Source organism: Siniperca chuatsi, linkage group LG23 (genome assembly GCF_020085105.1).
Source record: "Siniperca chuatsi isolate FFG_IHB_CAS linkage group LG23, ASM2008510v1, whole genome shotgun sequence".
NCBI classification, from domain to species: domain Eukaryota; kingdom Metazoa; phylum Chordata; class Actinopteri; order Centrarchiformes; family Sinipercidae; genus Siniperca; species Siniperca chuatsi.
The window spans coordinates 15,594,003-15,616,224 of NC_058064.1; the positions used below are offsets into that span (position 1 = coordinate 15,594,003).

Consider the following 22,222-nt stretch of genomic DNA (forward strand, 5'->3'; position numbering starts at 1 on the left):
AAAAAATGTCCATCATAACAAGTCAGTTAGTCTGTAATTGGGTCTGCATAGGAAAACTGAATACTAAGATAATTTATTTTGACAGACTTGTTTTCAAAGAAAAATAAGTATTAATATTTGTTCAACAAGTTGAATTACAATGATTTATTGAATACATTTTTTTTTTCCATGTAGAAAACTCACCCGTGAAGTCTTCCAGGCACTCGCAGGTGTACCCTCCCTCTCGGCTGCGGCATCTCCCGTTGTTCTTGCAGGGTCCTGAGTAGCAGAGATCGATCTCGGTCTCGCAGTAGTCCCCGGTGAAACCAAGGGGACAGCGGCAGCGCAGCCCGTTGATTGGGTGGATGGGCCGAAAAAGAACCGTGTCGGAGGCAATGAAGGGAGGGGAGCTGTCAAACTTCAGCACCGACACACACTTCATGTAGTTCTCACAGGGCTCCCGCAAGCAGATGTTGTCGTCAAACGGCAGTACCTGCAGAGAAGAAGACATCTCACTCACATTAATAGATTTGTTAACAGAATGTATTCTAGTAACCCTTCTGGGTTTTTTTTATTAAAATCCTGAGCCTGGTTCAGTTTTTGGAGAATTTTATTATTTTGCACTTGTGTGAATGTGTTTATGTGCATTTGTGTGTCCATTTACATATGTATGTTTAGTAGGGGATATATGAGGGGGGATGCCATCCCCCTTGTTAGCAAAATGACCAAAACGCATCCCCCTTGTTAACCTGCCATCCCCCCTCTCTATCCCCTAGTAGCAGAGAGTGCAGGGGCAGAAGGGTTGTTTAGTTGAATATGTTAGTCTAGTCTGCTTGACTCAATGATCCTTTATCTGACTGAGGTTTGTGCAAGTTAGAATCTATGGAACCGACCATGGCTCAGAAATATCAGTAGCCTAACTGTGCTGTGTATTGATAAATCCATGGCGCTGTCTGTGGTGCTGAAGTAGCAGACAGATTTGTAATTGCAACTTTTTCTCTGAGTCCCGCCCTTCTGTCAGTTTCATCTTCGATATAAAATATTTTCTAAACTACTGGGGGGTGGGGGTTCATGAGTCGGTTCGCTAGTCGTGGGTGAACGAAACGAACCGGGAAACCCTCCGTCCCTTCTGCTAAAAATTAACAAATTGCATACTGTGTATGTTACCTCCTGAGAGGATATGAGCCTGAGCAGAGTCCTGTTGAGGTAGATCTGCTCCTGCAGCTCCTCAGAAGGGAAGAATGTCCCTTTACCCGGGACGCCTCCAGGCTGCATCGCCGAAAAGGTTACGTTGAGGATGGAGCCTTGCACGTCAGTGTCGTTTTGGATGTTGAACACGAATACTGCTTCCCGTGTGGTGGACAGCACCGCTGCCACGCCCTCAAGGAAGAGGCTGAGCAGCGGAGAGAGGAAGCGCTCCTGGGACATGTTCTCCAGACGCACAGTGATGCTATTGGTCAACATGTCATCAGTGATGATGGTGACACGCAGCGTGCAGAGGGCCACAACGCGATGGATACCATCTGGAAGAAAGAGAGAGCAGGTATTTGACTGTTTATACACTTTTACACATCGGCAGTTCCAAATGGATGTTAAGGGTAACAAAGCAACAGGCTTAAAAAGGAGATTTAAACTTGACCACAGTAAGCTGCACACAGCACACTAAGGTTTAGCTAACCCGTCTGATAACCCGTCTAATATAAAAGTGCAGAGACAGGTAAAACTGCCGACAAAGATCAAAGGACCCAAACCAGGCTGCTTATCCTTAGACATGAGGCCAGGTTTCAGCAAGGTAAGTGCTTTCTGTGAAACAGTCCATATCAACAAGGCAGTGGAAGGTCACATTAAGACAACAACAAAATACACTTGCAAGCCAAAGGTGTTTCCAAAGTTTACAAGGAGGCAGGTAAGTGTCAGAGTTCAGATATGTCTTTCAAAATCTGGTGTCATTTCAAAATAAAAGGCAACTCCTCCTGTAGAAAACAACTAATTGCAGACCTGCGCTACAATATAGAAGTAATGATATACTTTCGGTAATAGCGTGCATATATTTCTCCCACATATTTCCTGACTAATATCATGTTACACTTAGATTTGAAGAGATGTGACTGCCCCTTGATTAAATGCCAAACTGCTCCCTCTTTATGTCTCTGGACAACTGCCTCTGTCTCCTCCATTCATGTTTGTCTTGTCTCTGCCATTCTCTCTCTGTATCTATCAAATGTAGAGAAAGTATTTGGTTTAAATGAAATATCTATTATTAGCTTGTCTATTCGTCAGTGGACAGTGTAAGTGTCTCACATTGGCCTAAATATTGTTCCAGAATTACATATTTATACCATATTTTATGACCGCATTGTATGAAAATATTAATATTAAATGTTTTTAAAAATCAAAGAATTATTTTATTTAAAATTAAATTTTATTATATATAAAATTAAGCACCAAGATAATACAATGGCAGATTTACCACTCGAAATTTGCGGTACATTTTTAAACAACAAGAATGCAAAGGTAGGACTTTCATTTTTTAGCTAGCTACAGATTTTATTAGCTGTAACTAGCTAGCTAGTTTCATTAATTAGTTGAAACTCTGGCTCAGGAAAACTTCCCAAAATCCATCAGAGCAGGAAAGAAACCTCACCCTAGACTCTAATATAGCAGTTAGTAGCATCTGGGACCGCTGTTATGACGCAGTGGATTTTTACAGAGGGTGAACACTGAATGTGTGCTGTAAATATTTGCTATGTACAGCTTCAACCCATATTGGTTGGGCCCAATGCAATCTATTCTGCCCTCTCGACGCTGCAGCTTAACAGCTTGACTTGTTTACTTTGTTACACTTTTGCCGCTAGATTGAATTAAGCGGTTGCCAGTCGGAGTAGATTCGGTTTGATTCAAGCCCCGGCTGGGAGTAATTGGATCAGTCTAGGATTTCTGCCCCTGGGGAGGGTTGGGTCTGGTCTCATACCTACTTCTGGCACAACTGTAAGCTCTGGTGCCTATGGAGTGAAACAGAAGGCTATAGGCTGCAGAGGGCACGGGCTGGGTGAAATACAGCTGACAACAGGTGGTGAGGCCAGATGAAATTCGCAGGGGGGATAATACTGTTGAAGCGGAGCAGGGAGATGGGTCGGATTGCACAGCTTTGCTGCACCACCCTGAGCACATGAGTGTGTCATATGTGTGTTTCCAAGTGTGTGTGTGTTGGGGTTTAGGGGTGAAAGTGTCATGGTGAGGTTCGGCCACAGATGCCCTGTCACTCTCAGACGTAGATGAGGTAATTTCTCAGGACCTTAAACTCTCCTCTCTCACACACACACACACACACACACACACACACACACATACAAGCACAGACGCACAGTCGATCAGAGCAGGGTGTGGACAGACTCATCAGACTAGCCTCAAGCTAACTGCTAACCAGACTGGAGGTCAACTCCAACTGCACTAGGACGAATAACTCGCAATGGGAAGCAACATAAGGGTCAATTAGTTCAGTGCAGCCAAGCTACTGCTTGTTCATGGAGGTAGGGGACATAAATCATGGTGCATGGGTGGCAACAGAGTGACAAAAAGCACACATACGAATGCAGACACACATTACTCTGTAGGACAGTGACATTAAGCAGCAGCTGTGGTGTGTTGGGCTGCAGTAATGTGCTGGAATGGAGGTGCTCATTCAACACAGTGCTAACAAACAGAGTATCTGTTGGCTACTGTGTGTTTATTTCTCTGCAGCGCTCCACACCTGTCTCTTCCTGTAGGTCGGAGAAAACAGTCATCCCACTTGCCGCCAGAGATCCATTAGCTGATATATTACACACACTCGAATACACACAGCCTGCATGGACTCACATAATGTGGCAGAGATATGCACTGACATGATTCTGTGTATGCAATCATAATCCTACTTTGGTGGCTCATGCTATTCTTCTGTTAAGTCTCTGGATTTTTGTTACATAAAGACACACACTCAATGCCAAGTCAAGAAATTACAGCAGTTACAGTCACATCAAATGAGTCTGTAACCAGTAGGTCCTGACACTATCTGTTACCATTGGGCCTAAATAAACACAACAGTATAGCCCTGTGCAGCACACACACTCACTCTTTCATTCACATTTATTCATTCTCATTTTGCACCCAAACACACAAACTACATAATGAAAGCAATGCACAATGTATGGCTTTCACACAATGACTAACACAGGACTTCCCCTATTCTACACACAAGCGGAGCCATTTTGTGACAAAGTAAACTATAGCAGATTTGCACTCCGATACAAGTCAGCGCTCTAAGAATTATTAGTTTCCCAGAGTGGGAAGGACCTGCACTGTCAGGACAGTCTGACTGGCAGAGGACGGTGGGAGATACACTAGTGTGAAAAATCAAGGAGAGCAGTGACACCACGGAGCCCAACCAGTGCAGGATACCAAAAATGACAGACCATGGAAAAGATCACAGGGTCATGGAAAGATGTGAAGCAGAAAAGGTGATGAGAAAATCCGATTAAGATACCATTGGCTATGCAATCATGTGGCACCAATTAGAACTTTAGTAGTGTTACATGTCAATTTTTAACTACTGCTAGAGGACGGCAATATCTCTTACCTTTCTTGCTCAAAAATTACTCTAACCAACGGCAAGAATTAATAAAATAACTACAAGACAGTTGTTTGTTTCTCTTTCTAGGAGCATCCCAACCCACACTATTTATAGAGCCCACCAGCTGCTAGCATGGGATCACACACACAGGCAGAGGATGGGCTGAACCGTGGAAAGGGTGTGTCACAGGCACAGACGCCATGGGAAAAAATGTGTATGTAAGTATACCATCACACACACACACACGCGTGCATACCAGCAGACGTGCACAAACAGACACAAATAGGTTTAACAGGACTTACTACTACTGAGTGTTTTAATAGATGACCCTCCAAGTAAAAACAAGAGGTGGGAGCATCAAAGATGTGGTGTAATCTCAACACTTTTGAAGTGTCACAGGTAAATCATTTATTAGCTAAACACATTCCCTTATCTCTTAGCTGCACTGTTGATTTAACTAGTGCAGCTAATTTACCACATTTACCAGCCTCCACCCACTCACTGGATAGCCCTAGTAAAGATCAGCAATCGTTTTAGAGCACATTATGATCTGATTATTGCACTTTTACAGCCTTACAGCACTGATAAATATGAATCTAATGATTAAGATGTGTCAAACACATTAATTGGATTCAGTTGGTTTAGCAGTTTGTATTTAGTGAGGTGTAGGTGGATTAATTATTGACAAAAACAAAAAGAGATATATGAATAGGCCAAACATTTAGGGTCTTGCATTGTAGGTGGTGAGGTGATAAGAGCTGTTAATGGCCTGTGAAGCAAGCCACACCAATGACACAGTTGTGTTTGTGTATGAGGATAAATGACCACACACCCATGCAGACACACAGCTGATAAAAAAGCTACTAAATTTGTCTATCACACACACACGCAGAGGTCTCTGTCTGTGGTTTGTGCTCGTCGTAACCAGCCTAAATCGTTGACACGCATTCTGTCCAGCTGTCACTGTGAGTGACAACCACACACAGCTCTTGAGGACACACACACACACACACACATGCATGTATACTGTATATAGTATATGCATCCAAACACACTAGAGTCCATGAGGTTTGGTAATTATTACACCTTAAAGTCAGAAAGTTAAAGGTTTTTTACTTTAAAAATCCTTTGAAGGTCTGCTTATTTTCAAATTAATTTTCTTCATAGTTCCTTTCAAACCAATGTGACAACTCTGGTGGCCACCCCCGCCCAACTCCACTGTGTAATGTCAACAACAGTGTTTAGTCAGTTAGCAAGAGGGATGGTCAGTAAAACAACAGAAAACAAACAAGACATTTGTAGCCATGACAGGTTTCAGAGAGGTGACAAGCCCACCAGAGAGACACACTTTATCCCTTTCACACATTGTTTCCGCCCTCCTAAAACTCTATTGAAAGGCAAAATCCAGGCTACGCATTCTTCTCTGATAATAGGCCGCTGCTTTCATTTCATTAATCTTTACATTTTACTGACCCATCCTAGATTTTCATTCTTTTCTTATCTTGTTTTGTTTTTTTGCTGTGAAAGGGATCCACAGAAAACACCTTGGAAAATACCCAACCTGGAACTATTCCTTCCTTCATTAGCCCTTACTCAGCTGAAGAAGTTATTTCCATCCTGTTGACATTTATCATGACTAAAGAGGATAGTAATTGAGAGCTTAAAATGTTACAACCTCACGGGAGGCCTGCTATTATAAAAGCAGGAAGCCTATACGACAGGGCATTGTAAAAAACATTTCTCTGCCATTTTTTCACCCCGCAACACTTTTTACTGCACAGTTAAAAGTTTTACAGCAGAGCTGCCAATGAAAACTGCTGTCAGGTACTTTTAAATCTTGGAGGATAGCAGGCAACTTTCTCCCTCTTTCTCCTTCTTTCTCTGCCTTTCTCTCCCTCTTTTGAAGAAAAGGTTTCAAATATTTGAATCAATACAAAGCCTGTAACCTGAATGGCTTCCAGCCAATCACTGGGCAGAAACTCAACCTTCAGCTCCACCTTATTGGTCACACCTGAACACCCCCAGCCTATCAGGAAGGGCAAACAAACACCAAGCTTGACTTTAGAGACAAACACATGCACTCTTTGAACAGTATAATCTGGCATCATTTCTGCTTCTCTCGCCATTCTTTTCTTCTCTGTTTCCAATACCCAATAAAACATCCCAGCGATAGGAAATGCTGCCCAAAACAATAACTTTCAACTGCTCTGAGCTGAGTTCAATAAAAATCTTTCCTTCTCATCTTTTTGCTTGTCTTCTCATCTCTCTAATCTCTTATTGTGTGCCCTTACTCCATTAAAACATTTGAGTTTTCCTCACAGGAAGTCCAACAAGATGTCAAGTCTCATCTCCCTTTCTCTCTTTTTCTCTCTCATGGCGACCAGCGCCAACATCAGATCACATATCAGCAGCCTGCAGACACACTGACAGACATCCTGTATGCTGAACGCAGAGGGAAATCACCCTGCAAAAAATCATACTGAAGTTAACGTAATCAAAGCATCGTCAATCAAAAAAGGTAAAGCCAGCTCTGCAGAAATACAGGAAAAAAGAGATTAGTGAGAGCAGGAAATCAGTAAGAAATGTCTCAGGGACTGGAGGGCAGATTACAATGGAGAAAGGTTAAGGAGTGACTCAGAATTGCCCCCCTGGGGGACTACAGCTTTGTGCTGGTGAAATGTCTGAGTATGGGTAACTAAAATCGAACTTTCATATCCACAAACTATTAGACAGCTAGCTTAACTCCCTTGCTTAATGTAGCACAACCTACTTTTTATAGGAGCAAAAAGCGTCCATTAGCAACTACTATAGACATTTGTACCTGTGTGACGAAAAACAATAACTTACAGCATCTTACAACAGGACATTGTCCTACAACAGGACATTGCTTACATTGCCTGCCAACCATGTTGGTTCATCCTTCCCTGTGGCAGGTGCTGCCGTCAAACCTACTTACATGATGTCACGCTGGTCACAGTTGCTTATGTTTCAAATCAGATAATGAAATGCCATCAAAATTTTGTTCCGCTTCCTGTATGAAGGTACAGGTGGTGTTGTTTATTCAGTAGCAATGCCTCCTCCACTATAAGCATCATCAATGCTAAAACGATGAAAAGACAATTCTAACAGTTAATCTAGCATTACTGCATTCTTAGAGAAATGGTTTGATATTTTGAGAAATACGTTTATTCTGTGTGTTAGAGAATATCAATACCACTCTCATGGCTATCTGTTAAATATGAAGCTGCAGCCAGCAGCTGGTTAGCTTAGCATTAAGACTGGAAAAAGGGGGAAACTGCTAGCCTGGCTCAAAAGGCAAAAGAATCTGCCTATCCGCAACTTCTAAAGCTCACTAATTAACACGTTATATCTTGTTTGTTTGATCCCTGAAGTGTAAAAATGACCACTTATACCTGATTTTGTTAACTTTTAGCCAGAGTTAGGCTAGCTGTCTTCACCTGCTTCAAGTCTTTATGCTAAGCTAAGCTAACTAGTTGCTGGCTCTAGCTTCATATCTTGTGGACAGATACTAGAGAGGTATCAATCTTTTTATCTAACTCTTGGCAAGAAAGCTAGTAAACGTATTTCCCAAATTGTCAAACTTTTCATTTACACAATTGTAGTTCCAAGCCAAAGCTATGCCTGAATTGGCCACTGGAGCAAAAGTTGGATCCTTTACTGAAATTAAACTCATCTTCCAATGAGTCTGGAGGAAAACTGCCCAAGAGGAGTGAAAAACCTACATTGTGGTGGGGTATAATTGCATTCAGTATAAGTGTTTCACATATTCCCATCATAAAGTATGTGATTTAATTGTTTAGCTTTAACCCTGACACAGACAGTACTGATTTCAAATGCAGACAAAGGCTAACCAAGAGTAGATGATTAGCCACAGGAATGCCAGAGGCAGCAGGTTAACAGATAAAGAGAAAGAGAGAGATTTATAGGTTCTCGGAAATAAATCTATAGGACCAGACTTCTGCTGTATTTTATTTCATGACATCTAAAAACAACATTTTTCATATCAAAGGGGTGCAATTCTACCAGTCTGATGAATATGATTTCTGGAGGAATAACAAAGCCAAAACTTAAGGTTGGTGCAAAAGTACAGTCACAGCCAAGAACACCTTGCTGCTCCCTTAATCGCAGCTTTACACAAGAACTGACAGAGCCACGATTCTACTGTACAACCTCTGTCAGCTTACACTCAACACCGGAGAGCTTCTATCCGTGTGTGTGTGTGTGTGTGTGAGTGAATACGCTCGCTCATATCTGGAAGCACTCAGTGAAAGGCCCTCTCATCTCTTTCCACAAGCTGTTGGCCGTATTTTTTCTCAGGTATGCCCGTCTGGCCGTTTGATTAAAGTGTTGAGGACAGAGGGGGCTAAGCTTTGAACACTCACACAGACACATGGAGATAAACTTGATGGACATGCAGACCGCTGGGCAGTCAGATAGGGGTGATATCTTGGAAAAGGGAGAGAAACTATGGACAGAGACAGCGAGAGGATGGGAATGATATACTGTATGTTATTTAATATGCTGTGTGAGTAAGATAGGGGGAATGAAAACAGCAATAAAGAACTGGAGGGAGACGGATAGAGGGTTAAGCGGTGTGTGTGTGTGTGTGTAAGAAACTGTGTATTTCATTTCCGTCTCGTAATGCAGGAGGCTGATTAACTGTAGTGTCAGAGTCGCAAATTGTGTGTGCATGTGTGACCATATATCATCACCAGCCTACACACACACAAACACATAAACACACAGCTGTTGCAGTCTAATTTCCCTGCAACACCTGCAGCACTTCAGGGGTCCAAACAAGCTAAAGACCTCCCCTCCTTTCCCCCTTTTCCTCCTCCTCTTCTTCTCCTCTTCTACTCGTCATCCTCCTCTCACTGTAGTGACCACACTAGTGGGATTAGCTCTCTCTCTCATTCTCTCTTTGAGCCTTCATAGAGGAAAAAGTAGCAGCGGGCACACAAAAGACTCCTTTCACCCCAGGAGTGAGTAGTTGGAAGAGGCTGGGGAGTGTGGGTGAGGTATGGGTGTTGGGTGGGTGGGTGTGTGCTGGGGTTGTCACTCAGAAGGATAACATCCCGGAGAACAGGTGGGATTACATGCAGACACACTGACTGAACCAGGATCAGTGATTTAACCAATCAAACAGCCCTGAGAACAGGTGGGAAGGCAGCTCATTGATGGAAACTGGAATCAGAGGCTGAATCCTTTGGGTCACAAAAATTCCAAATCACCAATGTAGTAAATATGTTTTTCATTGAAATAAGGATACACAAAACAAAAACATTCTCTCTATGACCAACTTTGAGAACACCTCACATAAGAAAACAGCAACCCTTAAGTTTTAAGTGTTTCCTAACAATTACTCTAGATTTGTTTATGGGAAAGCTAAGCAGTTCTTTTTGATTTCTGTGATTTTTGTTTGTGCTGATATTAAGACATGCCTATTAAAGGATCAAAAGGCATTTTCCTTGAAACAGAAGACTGACAGTGCTTCTCTTCTCTCAGAACTCTTTCTACACTTAATCAGATGAACAACCACTTGCTTGGCTTTGTTTTCAGTTCGGGACACATCAAATTTCTCCAACATTATCCAGAAATTACTTTTTGAATGAGTTTGATATTAGAAATAAAACATGCAAATGCCAAAACCTGTTTCATTTTATAATGTTTTTCATACAGTTTGGGAGTTTCAAAAGGTTGCCAATCATGTCACCATATAAACCAGTCGCCATTTGCCGTTTGCAGACCGGTTTGGCTTTCAGGTGCAGGGCTCAATCAGTTCTCACTTGATGTCTTCCACAGCAAAATCTTTTAGCAAAAACTGAGTACACAAGATTTAGGCTTGTCATAATATGGACAGCATTATCATTGAATGAGCTCAACTATATCAAGTGTGCCATATTTGAGGAGCCGTCTTGTTATCACAAGCCCATTGCAAGAGTGGGCTCCACCTTGGACTCTGCCTTAGGCCATGTTCAGACAGACAACAGCATTACATGAAAAAACATAGCCCCCTCATTCATTTGAGTGGGACACCTGCGTTCGCTTAGCGGCGGTGCCAGCGCAGAGGGCTCTGGCAAAAAAAATGCAGGATCATCTGCAAAAAAGTTGAACCTTTTGAACTTTTGCACAACTCAATACCCGTCATCCTGCAAGGCCCTGCATTGGCAAATCAAATACATGCAAGCGCAAATTCCTGGCAGACTTTGTAACATGAACGCTGTATTTCAACTGTTTACCTGGCAGAGTTATAAAATCCTTCCTCATAGTATTACAGACAACTGTGTAGTGTTTTGACATCAGGAAAGCCTTTAAACTCGTGGATGTATTGCTCAAAGCAGCCTTCCTGGATCATATTTCATGGTCTCACTGATACCTGCGTTGTTTTAATGCAGGGCTGTTCTCAGTCTGAACACCCGCTTACACCTTCTACACCAGCTATGTAGCAAAAGCACAATGTAAGCAGCACCTACCACCACCACCAACAGCAGCAGCTACAGTCCCATGTTAATGTCGACGGCTGTATTGATTAGAACTTAGAAACATACTGTATCTGGTGTAGGCAAGGGGTTAGAAACCATCCACAAACTCTGATAATCTGAAACTTTTGGCTTGGCACACGAGGGAGTTCAGAAGCCTGCGCCGCTGTATCAACTTCTCCTCCACCTTCACCTTTAAGCAGAACAGTTTCACAAGCCCTCCACAAGTGCCCTTAGTGGCTGTACTTAAGCAGAGCACTCAGGGGCATCGAGTGCCAGGCCAAGAAACGACCCGGCTAGAATATCTATGTCCCATTTAGGATCCCTGGGAGAGACGGGTGAAAAGAATAGAAGCACTGTTCCTGCCCAGACAATACTAAACGAGCCCGGATGAGGAGGCCAGACAATGCAAAACAAGCCCAAATGAACGCCTGACTTGTTTTAGTGCCTGAGGGTTGACTGGAATTAGTGCACTTGTTAGCTCATCGCCTGCTAGGCTATTTCCAAAGAAGATGATTTATCACGGCGATACTAGAGAGAGCTCGATCAGTGACGTGCAGATGTAGACATGAGACTGAAAGCAGAGATGGAAGAAGAAAAGGCATCAGGCTTGTTGTTGTGACAAGATTTCTGATGATAGAATCAGCGGCTGGTAGGGAACATCACATTCTGTTGTTAAGTTTGAAAAGATGCCCTCGGGACAGAAAAAAGTAGAGAAGTAGGAAGATAGGAAGTGGAAGAAAGAGGGGAGCATTGTGTGAAACTGGATTAAGCCATCCAACCTGTGTAAATCAATGAGAGATAAATTCTTTGTCCACTAAATTAGGCGAGTGTCATGCGATGCTTACTTTGCTTGGCTCACACAAACTCAATTATAACATTTCAGAGCATAAAACCAGTTGCGTTGCACAACATCAGGCATAGAGAAAGCCCAGGCCTAACAGCACATTATCAAGCACCATTAGCTCTCTAAATGTGCAGGCAATCAAGGGCACTATCAAATCTTTCTCGTTGCAGCGCTGCTTTCATAATTGATTTTAAAACACTGTTAAATCCACTTAGCTGTTCCACTCAAGCACTCAGTCTTTTAGCTGTGTCAGCCGACTAATCAAGTTAAAGCCTTCCACTTCTTCTTATTAAAGGTTCAAAGGTCACAGCTTCCAGGTGTCGTCTGGCTCTGTTTTCACCAGTTCATGTGGTGGCAAAAAAAGAGAGCAAGAAAACATATCCCCTTTAGGCAAAGAGGTTTTACCCCACACAGTCTGGAGGTAAATTAATGAGACAGAAAAATTATTCAGGAACTGCTTCCCTGTCTTGGTCTGACAACTGAGAGACAGTCTAATTGAAGACTTCTATTGCAAAATGTAATTTAACCGTCACTTTGAATTAATCCTTCAGTATCCCTCAATGATTTAGTCGTAAAAGTGTCATCCTGTTTTCCTTAAAAGACCTTCAACAGAGACCACAATTTGTTTTGAGTGCTATCTGTAATTTAATAACTGCAGGTATCATTTTTTTAAAGGTGTATTTCATATTTTGTATTGTGTCTCTTAAATTGGAAAGAAAGACAGGTAAAGTGGAGGACAGGATGAACTCTACTCCAGTACAAGTCCAAACGTATACTGTTCATCATCTCCAGTAGGTAGCCATTAGCCCTTGACATCACGTAAAAACTAGAATAAGAAGAACTATGGATGCTTTCACAACAAAACTGTTTGGCTTCGCTCAAATGAGCTCTGGTGCCTTTGTCCATTTTGTTAGGTTCAGTTATTGGTGAACTTGCTGTCGACTGAACCGAGTCCGCCTGAAAAGCAGGGTCTCGGCCTACTTCCAAGTGGTGCATTTAATTTGTGGTGTGAAAGCAAAGCAGACCAACCAGAGGATTTTATGATAGTAGATATGTAATTATAACATCATCAAAAGAAGCTGAGCTACTAAGAAATTCTTGTGCTGATTATGGGAAATTTCAAGGAAGCAATAAGCAATCTATTTAGAGGGTGAAATTGAAAAAACAAAAGGGCTTAAAATAACAACAACAAAAACAACATCAAAAATCTTTAATCAATAAAGAAAAATGTTAAATCATTTAACATGTATACACATCAGCACATGAGTTCAGGGATTTTCCATGATCAATCAGAAAGTGAAAAGGAGTTAAAATGGAGGTGTGTTTTGCTTTTGTTCTCCTCCGTGTAATTTGGCAGTTCTTCATTAAAAAGTGAGTGAAGCATAACAGTCACACCACCCAATATTAAGGTCAGACGCCTCCTTTTCATCCTGCTTCTACCTGTTTGTCATTTTTAATGACATACGAGGTCCCGTGAGACACATTGAGACACAGTAGCTGCATGTCACACCTATTCATATGTAGGATTCACATGCACACACATGACAAACACAAACACCTACATACGAAATTAACACTTTCTGTAGGATAGCTGGTGTCTACTAATGTCTCACCATGGTGAGTGGGAGTCCTTTCAGCGTGTGTGATCAGCTGATTAGTGTTAGCACTATTAGATCTTTTTAAAGTCCTTATTCAAGAGATCACAGTGAGGTAAAGAGTCAACCGGGCCATTCTCTGTTTCGTAGGAGAGAATCGCTCAACTATAACCAGGAATGCACACACACACACACACACACTATCTAAAGGCAATGCAGCCTAGTCAACAGTTGGTCATGCAGTGCTGCTCTGCACACACAATATCCTCAGACACAAACACACACATTTATGTGTATAAACACATATACAAATGTTGAAATGCTAATCATACACTCAAATGCATTTAAACACACAACCCATAATTACATGCACATATGCACACACTGCTCCTCCCCTCCTGCACTCTCTAGCATTGATCCCATTTGATAAGCTAACAGTGGACAAATAGTCAGTTTGGTGGGGGTGCACTATGATCAAAAGCCTCCTCACAGGTCGGCCTGCACCTCTGTCTTAAGAGCTACCCAGCCATGAATGGCCTAATAGGACCCAAGTATCCATTACACTGACACTAGATCCTCTCTCTGCCTCTGTCGTTAGCGGCTCTCTCCCGTCGCTCATCCTGGCTCTCGTTCACACTTTTGTATTGCTTTCATTCAGTTCTATTACAGACACTTTATTGGTGTAGTAAAATATTAAGATTTTAATCGCCAAAGCAGTTTACAAAAGCAACAAATCTACTTGAAATCCAAATGAATACAAAAAAAAAATTTAGTTAATAATAAAATAAATATTTTAAACACAAACTTAAACTCGTTCTTTTTCTGGTAGTTCCTGACTTTCTGTTTTCTTTCTCCGTCTCATTCCAACTCTACTTTCCTCTGTCTCTTTCCCTCTGAGAAAGTGTCGGGTTACAGTTATTGTTGGTGCTGGTTACTGATAAATAGGGTGCCTAGTTACCAGCCAACACACGATTGGCTCTTTTCAACAAAGCAGAGTGAAAAAAAAGAGAAGAGGAGGGGCGGGGTGGTGTAGGGGGGGTCACCCTGGGAAACCATGAGACTTGTGTCAATTTAAATAGAGTCGGGTAAATCTTCAAGACGTTTGTGTGTGTGTGTGTGTGTGTGTGCGTTCAAGTGTGTGGATGTGTGCCTGCATGGAGTTGTTTTCGTAGTCGCTGCAAGGACAAAGCTCGGGAGACACTGACCTTTGCGACACCCCTGAATACCCCACCGACACCTGCTGAATGCCCGCTGAATACCCCCATCCTGCCTCAACCCCTGCTGCCATTAAAGTGGCACTCTGCCTAACTCCACCTACTTACAAAGACACAGGCTGCCTGGGTAAAGGGACAGTTAGAAATGATCTCATCCTGAAGAATCTGACACTTTATTGTCTTCCTACAACTGAAAAAAGTGCATGTGCAATTTAATTTTATATTTTGGCACTAAAGCTCCAAATAATCTTCAAAATGCATGTCTTTTTTACAACCAATATTCCAAAACTCAATTTATTATCATTTAAAACAAGGAAATCAAATCCTCACATTTTCTGATTAATTTCCCGTCATTCAACTAATCACTTAATCAGCTGATTGTTTCAGCGCTACAATATTTTGGGAATGATTATTGGTGTTTTGAAAAGATAGTTACATAAAATACCAACAGGCAGAGGCTTCAATTGTTCAATTAACTCAGCTAAAACTGCCTGATGAATTTAGAAAATTATATAAACTTACTGTAATGAAGGCATTAAGACCAAAAAACAATCATACTATGTCCTGATATTATAACCAAAATTGCAGACAATATCAAGTCTAAAATCACACTAAATATTTAATTAATATAAATATATTGCTAGGTTCTAAACCATGACGTAATATTGTAAGGATCTTAGCTGCATTGGGGTTATGACTCCACCTAAACAAGTTATTACTCCTTAGTCTTTTGCATTACTCTTCTATCTGGTAACCCAAAATAATTAAGGCATTAGTATTTCTATGCAAGTAAATGCACTGACATTGCATTGATAATATGCTTTTGACCCAGCAGTGATCATTTATAAAGGTGTTGGGCAAAGAAAATAACTTTCAAATTAAATAAAGACTGAATGGATGTTTTCATACATAGCTTTTCCACAGTTTCATAACTCAAACAGTACTGATGTTACTTTTCTAAAGGAACATATTCTCCCCTTTTTTGTTTAACTACGACCCCCCCACCCCATGTCTGCTGTCAAACCACTGAGGCAGGAAAAAGCAAATCAAATACCAAGGAATAGAGTGACTTTTACAAAAGCTATAATTGTTAGTTTTCATTCCTAATTAGCCACAGTAAAACTCCCCAACTACATCACCCTCTGTTCTCCTGTCGAGTATTTGAGGCCTGGAGGCTTGCTTTCAGACCTGCTGTCAACTTCAGGAAGTCTAGTGAAACACTATAAATTGTTAATGTACTAGCCGGAACTTTCAGGCTGTCAGAGGAAGCTAACAATTATCAGAAGACGGCACTGAAAATGCTTAGCAGGCAGATTTACACAATGTGATGGTCCTTAAAGTTACAACCCTTAATATTTTCATTAAAATAATGTAAAAATATAAAAAATAATTGCCCTGACTGACACACGGTGTTAACACATGTAGTATATCAGCTGTTCAGATGCTGTGGGCCAGTTGGTCATCCGGCCAAACATTTGCTCAATCAATGAGTCATTCATGAATCAGTTCAGTCATTAATTCAGTCAGCCAGGCAGCCAGTCAAGCACTCAGATTCACTGATTCATTCATGCATTCAGTCCATTGGTTAGTCAGCAACCAAACCAGCCAGTAGATTGAAACAGTGTTGCTACAGATGCAGATGTCTCAGTGCTTGTTGGGCTCAGCCAGGCTCACAGCCCACCTGCAGCTGCTGGCTGCCAGCTGACCTCTTGATGTTTCTATCCTCCCATAGCCCTGTGCCGTCACTGATTCAGCCTGGACGAGCCACTAAATACCTTACTCTCTCTCTTTCTCGGTTTAGATTACTAAAAAAAAGTGGAGAAAAGATTATGGAGGATAGCTCAGGTGCTCCACATATGTTTTTTTTTTGTGTCTGGGTTTTATGGGCCCTTACTGGGTTTTACTGGTCGGGGAGCCTTCATCATGTTAATCTCCAGGGATCCCAGTAATTCCCTAAGGTTTGTGTGCTTTTCAGAGAGGAACATTAAGACAGAAACCTAGTGCAAAAGTGGAAGAGGGAGTAGAAATCTTTGCTTTCATAACCAGAAGGAAACAGCAACCGGCATGCAAAGTAGAATTCATATCTTCAATGCATCAGCTATAATAGCACCACTATTTAAATAGAGCCCTTAACACCCCATTTACAAGACTATTCTCTTTGGAAGCAATAAGTAAATGTGGTCACAATGGGGGCTGCAGAGGTAGAGGGCTAGTGGGAAGAAAACAGTGGTTTAACAAAGCGGTACTGTTGAGTGGAGGGGAATAATTCCTTCTCACCGGGAGATTCTTTGAAGTCAGAAAAAGAGGGAATGTGAGGGTAAAAAAAAGGGAGATGCCCCCCACCTCTTTCCTCTCCCCTTCCTTTCTTCCCTCCTCCTTATTTCTCCCTTTACCTCATTTTCCTCTCAGGATTCATGTATCTCCCTCACGTCAGCTCTTATCACAGCCAGAACTTCCATCCCCTCTCCTTATATCTTCCTCCTCCTCCTTCTCTTCTGTTTACTTCTTTCCTTCTCTCCTCCCCCCTCCTCGTCTCCTCCAGAGGGTCAGTTAAAATTCAATGCATTGTGCTTGGTGACATGGCTGACAAGAATGGTGTGTGATAATGAGTCAGCGTCAGCTAAAGAAAAGGAGGGAGGCAGTGAGACATATCAGTTTCTTTCAATTTACCAGTTTCGGTCCTTCTAGAGAATCTCCCCACCTCTCTGCATTTCAGTTTTTGTTTTGAAGAAGTTACTCAAACAAATTCATTATCCTGCATGAAAACACAGGGCTTGTGTGGGAACCTATTACTAAGTAATTCCTAGGAGCTATTCTGCAGACACACTACAGTAACGAGCAATCCCAAATCAAATGCAGGAAAACTTGACTGTCCATCACAATGTGACAGACATTTGTCACACACTACATTACCACATAGTTTTTAGCATGGGTGGTCCCACTAGTTCTCACAAATGTTGACAAATTGACAGCATTCCTCACTGAAATTAAGGTAGCAATTACTGTCAGCACACAGTATAGCTAATAATAGCAGCTCTGGCTTCTTATTATAAGGGAGGCAGCAGGACTTCAGCCATTTTCAGATTCTTTCCTTTCTTCCTCTTTTTCAATCAATTTTATATTCTTAATACACAATTAACTAGTTACCAGTCTCTTTACTACAGTATTTGGCTGTACGTTCTTTCATTCCTCCTAAAGGCTAAGACACTGCTAAGACTTGACTTGACTTGACTTAAGACAACAAATGACGACATCTTGACAATGTGCTCCAAAATCCTCAAAATTACAGATTACATGAGATGCTTTGTGTCGCTGACAATATGATTCTTGTCACCTTAAATTACTCTCTCTCTCTCTCTTCATCCTGCTACTCTCTCGCCCTATCCCTCCTCTCATATAAGGAGGATTTATTAGGGCGGGGAAGCAGTAAATTATGATTTCAGCTCAACCTGTAGGTACACGCCCCAACATCACACAGCTATTCAGTCGACCCCCAAAGAGACAAATTTTAATAGTCCTGTGAATTACTGTCTCAGCACTTCATGTCAGTCAATCACAAATACAGAATATTTCTGCTCTTTAAAAAACTGAAGGTTATTGAAGTTTTGGGGTTGTGTTATGACATGCTTTGATTCTTTCAAGAAGAGCAGGAAAGAGAGGAGGAGCAGGGTCACTATAATAAGACTAAGGACTATAAGCTCTACTGGCTCTGTGAATGTGTGTGTGTGTGTGTGTGTGTGTGTGTGTGTGTGTGTGTGTGTGTGTGTGTGTATGCTGCTGATAGGAGGAGGATGTGAATGTTGTATTAGGCGCCCCAGTTATGTCTACAGGGCAATTCGCTGCTATCTGTTTTGAGTGTGTATTTGAAGATCTTTCGCCAAAACCTCAACACACTCTGCATGTATGTACACAGGCATGACTGCACATGCACACACACTTATAGGCAGCTCTCAGTCCAATTATAAGGATGTTTCTTGGTTTTGCTTGCAGGTGAAGTCATTCCTGTGGTGGAGGCTGGAATGCCGAGACTATTAAGAAGGAAGAAAAATTACTTCTAGTAAGACACAAGTGTGTGTGTGTGTGTGTGTGTGTGTGTGTGTGTGTGTGTGTGTGTGTGTCAGAATGGGTGCATGTATTCTCTATTGATCCTGCATCTGTGCCATTTAAGCAGAAATGGTTTAATCCAGGTGGGGGGTCTAGTTTTCCAGAGAACAAGATTTAATGATAAAGACTTTGAACAGTTGTAAAAAATAGTGTGTGTAGTTGTGTTTGTATACTCAGCCAGTGTGTGTGCGTATGTCAGTAAGAAAATGGCTGTGCTCAGCTGTCATCCACACCAGTTATGGCAAAGCTATTTAGTCAGGGATGGTTTTATTGTATCAACTATGTTAACTCTAACTTTTTCACATCTATTTTTTCGCTGCTATAATAAAGTAATCTAGTTCGGAATATTAATTCCGAACTAGATTACTAATGTCAGCATGCATGTTTACATGCTCACATATGCTAATTAGCACTAAACACAAAGTACAGCTGAGGCTGATGGTAATGTCATTAGTTTTACAGGTATTTGGTTATTAACCAAAGCATTGGACAAATTAAACATTTGATCTGATAATAGCGCTAGAGGAAAAGTTGGAGGGTTGCCAAAATCTGTAGGATACATCCTCTGGGGATCATGAAGGTCTGTACAAAATTTCATGGCAATCCATCCAATAGTTAGTAATAGACCAAAGTGGTGGACCAACCTAGCAACCAACGGACAACCTGCCATTGCCATCCATAGAGCCACACTGTTAGCATGGCTAAAAATCAACATTCTAAATATGCACTGATACTTCCTGCAAATGTAACGTGTTTTTTATATGGAAATCAAAATTTGTGGGCTTAATGAGTACACACGTCTTCCTCTCTGTAGATATTAATGCACCAAGAGAAAACAGGGCATAATCAAGAATCTAGAGCTGATGTGAACATGTGGAACGGACACACACAATTTGCATGACAAAGAAATGTATGGATTATTGGCTTCACAAAGCGTGTAAAATAGCCATAGAGGGAGAGAAAAAGAGAGATATCGATGGAGGATAAAAAGTGTAAAAAGATTTTTGCATGCAATACAGGACAGCTCCACTTACGCAATGCGTAGAGGTATGCCAGTGTGTGATGCCTGCCCACGGCTGCTGTCATGGCTTTAGTAATAATAGGCCATTTCCTCTTTATCAGCCCAGCAGCCTTTTGGACTCCACTGACAGAGTGACTACAGAGAGCAGGTATGGATGGGAATACAAGGCTGACTGTTTATATGTGTACTTGTGAATGTGTGTGTGGCAAAGGATCATCCCAGCTGTAAACCCTGAAGCCAAACCACAACAATTAACCACATCTCTCCCCTCTCATTTTATGGATACTGTCTTACAAGACTGACAGGTCTCAACTCATAATCAGTGTGACCTCAGCACATACAGTATACAGCTTTTAGGGAAGCGATACAGAAATACTTTATACTTTATTGATCCCGGAGGGGAAACTCTTTCATTAGAGTCATAAACACACAGATGCTCCTGGTGTGTGTTTGTTTGTGTGTAATATTAGTAAAAAGTGTAAAAGGGAAACAGGGCAGCAGAGGAAGTGCTAAAGTTTGTTTCAAGATGCCTTCCCTGACCTTGAAACACACCTTAGAGAGCAAATACTAGTAACAAGCAACACCAATACAAGTCACAGGAAACCTATTCATTTCCTATAGAGCTGAACAAGCAGGGAAACTTGGCCAATTTGTTTGGATACTTAGCTAGCCAATGTAGAAAACTACATTTTCACAGACATCACAGTCCCTACAGCATGTAACTATTTTGCTGCAAAGTCAAAGATTGAGACATTAGTTACAGCTACCAAGCTCTCTATAACTTCTACTGAAATATGACGGAAATTTATGGACAATTATGCTTAAAGGAATAGTTTGACATTTTGTGAAATATTTGCTTTCTTGCTGAGAGTTAAAGGAGAAGTTCGATACCTCTCAAATCTGTCTGTTAAATATAAAGCTACAGGCAGTAGACCGTTAGCTTAACTTTCAGTAGCATAAAGACTAGAAGCAGGGAGAAACAGCTAACCCCTCATTAAACCGCAACTTGTCGTTCTTACACTTTGGTTTTTGATTAAGATTAAATAAACAAGTTATAACTTTATATAAAATAGTTTTGCAGGTGCTGTTAGGTTGATTTTATTACCTTCTTACAGAGCTATGTTGGCTGTTTCCCTCTGTTTTTAGTCTTCAAGCTAAGCTAACCGTCTCCTGACCTGTAGCTTCATATTTAGTGTGCAGACATGAGAGTAGTATCAGTCTTCTCGTCTAATCTCATCTCTGCAAATATCAAACTATTTCTGTAAAGGCAGTTTCAGGTAAAGCTGGGGACAATGGTAAGCTCTGACATATTTATGTATCTAGGGCATTGCTATGCAATGCTATTGCTAAATACATTACAAAAAAACACAATTTCACTGTTCAAGGCTTAATGCAGCAGACTACAATGAGAGCCTCTCACACCACCTACAATCTAGTCAACTGCGCAAGTACGTACTGAATCTGTCATTAGTCAAAATGGCTGAAATGTCCAAGTACAATATAAGTTTGTGCTTATGTACTGTATGTTGGTGCATCTGCATGTCAATGTGTGTACAATAATCAGGCACAATAATAATCATGTACATAGTGTACAGTAGGGCTGGAATTAACTATTTTTTTATTTTCAATTAATTAATCAATCTTCAAATTGCTTGTTTTGTCTGACCATCAGTTGAGAACCCAAAAGATATTCAGTTTACTATCTCAGAAGACAACCAGAAAATATTCATGTTTGAAAAGCTGGAACCACTAAGTTTTTGACATTTTTGCTTAAAAAATGTGATGAATTGAAAATTGTTGCAGATTAATTCTCTGTTTGACTAATCGATTATTTGACAAATTGTTTTAGCTCTACTTTACAGCATGCTGTAATTCTGCATTCTGTGTACATGCATGTTACAACCCTGCGTTCAAATTCAAATTCCTTTATTTGCCAAATACATTTTCCACATCCTCAGAATTTGTCCTTTGGATTTAACCCATCTCTTAGGAGCAGTGGACTGCTATTCTCCAGCACCCTAGAAATGTATACATGTATAGGTGTGTGTTTATGTAATGATGAATGTGTTCGAGAGCAGCTGTGAGCATCAGTATGCCAGGCATGGAGAGCCAGCTGTCAGCTCGGACCCTCAGTTATGGAAACTGTAAGCACCAGACTCTGGAGCTGAACCAAATCATTCCTCACATCACACACGCTTGAACTTGGAGGAGCTTCTCTTGGGCCCCATGGTTTCAAAGCTTTACCCCCCACCAGTCCATAATCCACATGCGGTATCAGATGTATGGCAGAGGACTCAAAACCGTTCCAAACACCAACCACGGAATATCTGAAAACCCAGCCTCGTGCAAACAT

At 41.3% G+C, this 22,222-nt stretch overlaps 1 protein-coding gene across 8 annotated transcripts in view; it reads right to left on the reverse strand.

The window, feature by feature from the left end:
* Positions 1 to 22,222, reverse strand: part of celsr1a (cadherin EGF LAG seven-pass G-type receptor 1a) — a 98,538-nt gene that overhangs the window by 57,721 nt on the left and 18,595 nt on the right. For all 8 annotated transcript variants that reach the window (XM_044185346.1, XM_044185347.1, XM_044185342.1 and 5 more), the window contains exons 2-3: positions 1,147 to 1,502; positions 184 to 472 (exon numbers count right to left, since the gene is read on the reverse strand). In XM_044185346.1, coding sequence (XP_044041281.1) covers positions 184 to 472; positions 1,147 to 1,502 — 645 coding nt within the window. The remainder of the gene's footprint in view (positions 1 to 183; positions 473 to 1,146; positions 1,503 to 22,222) is intronic.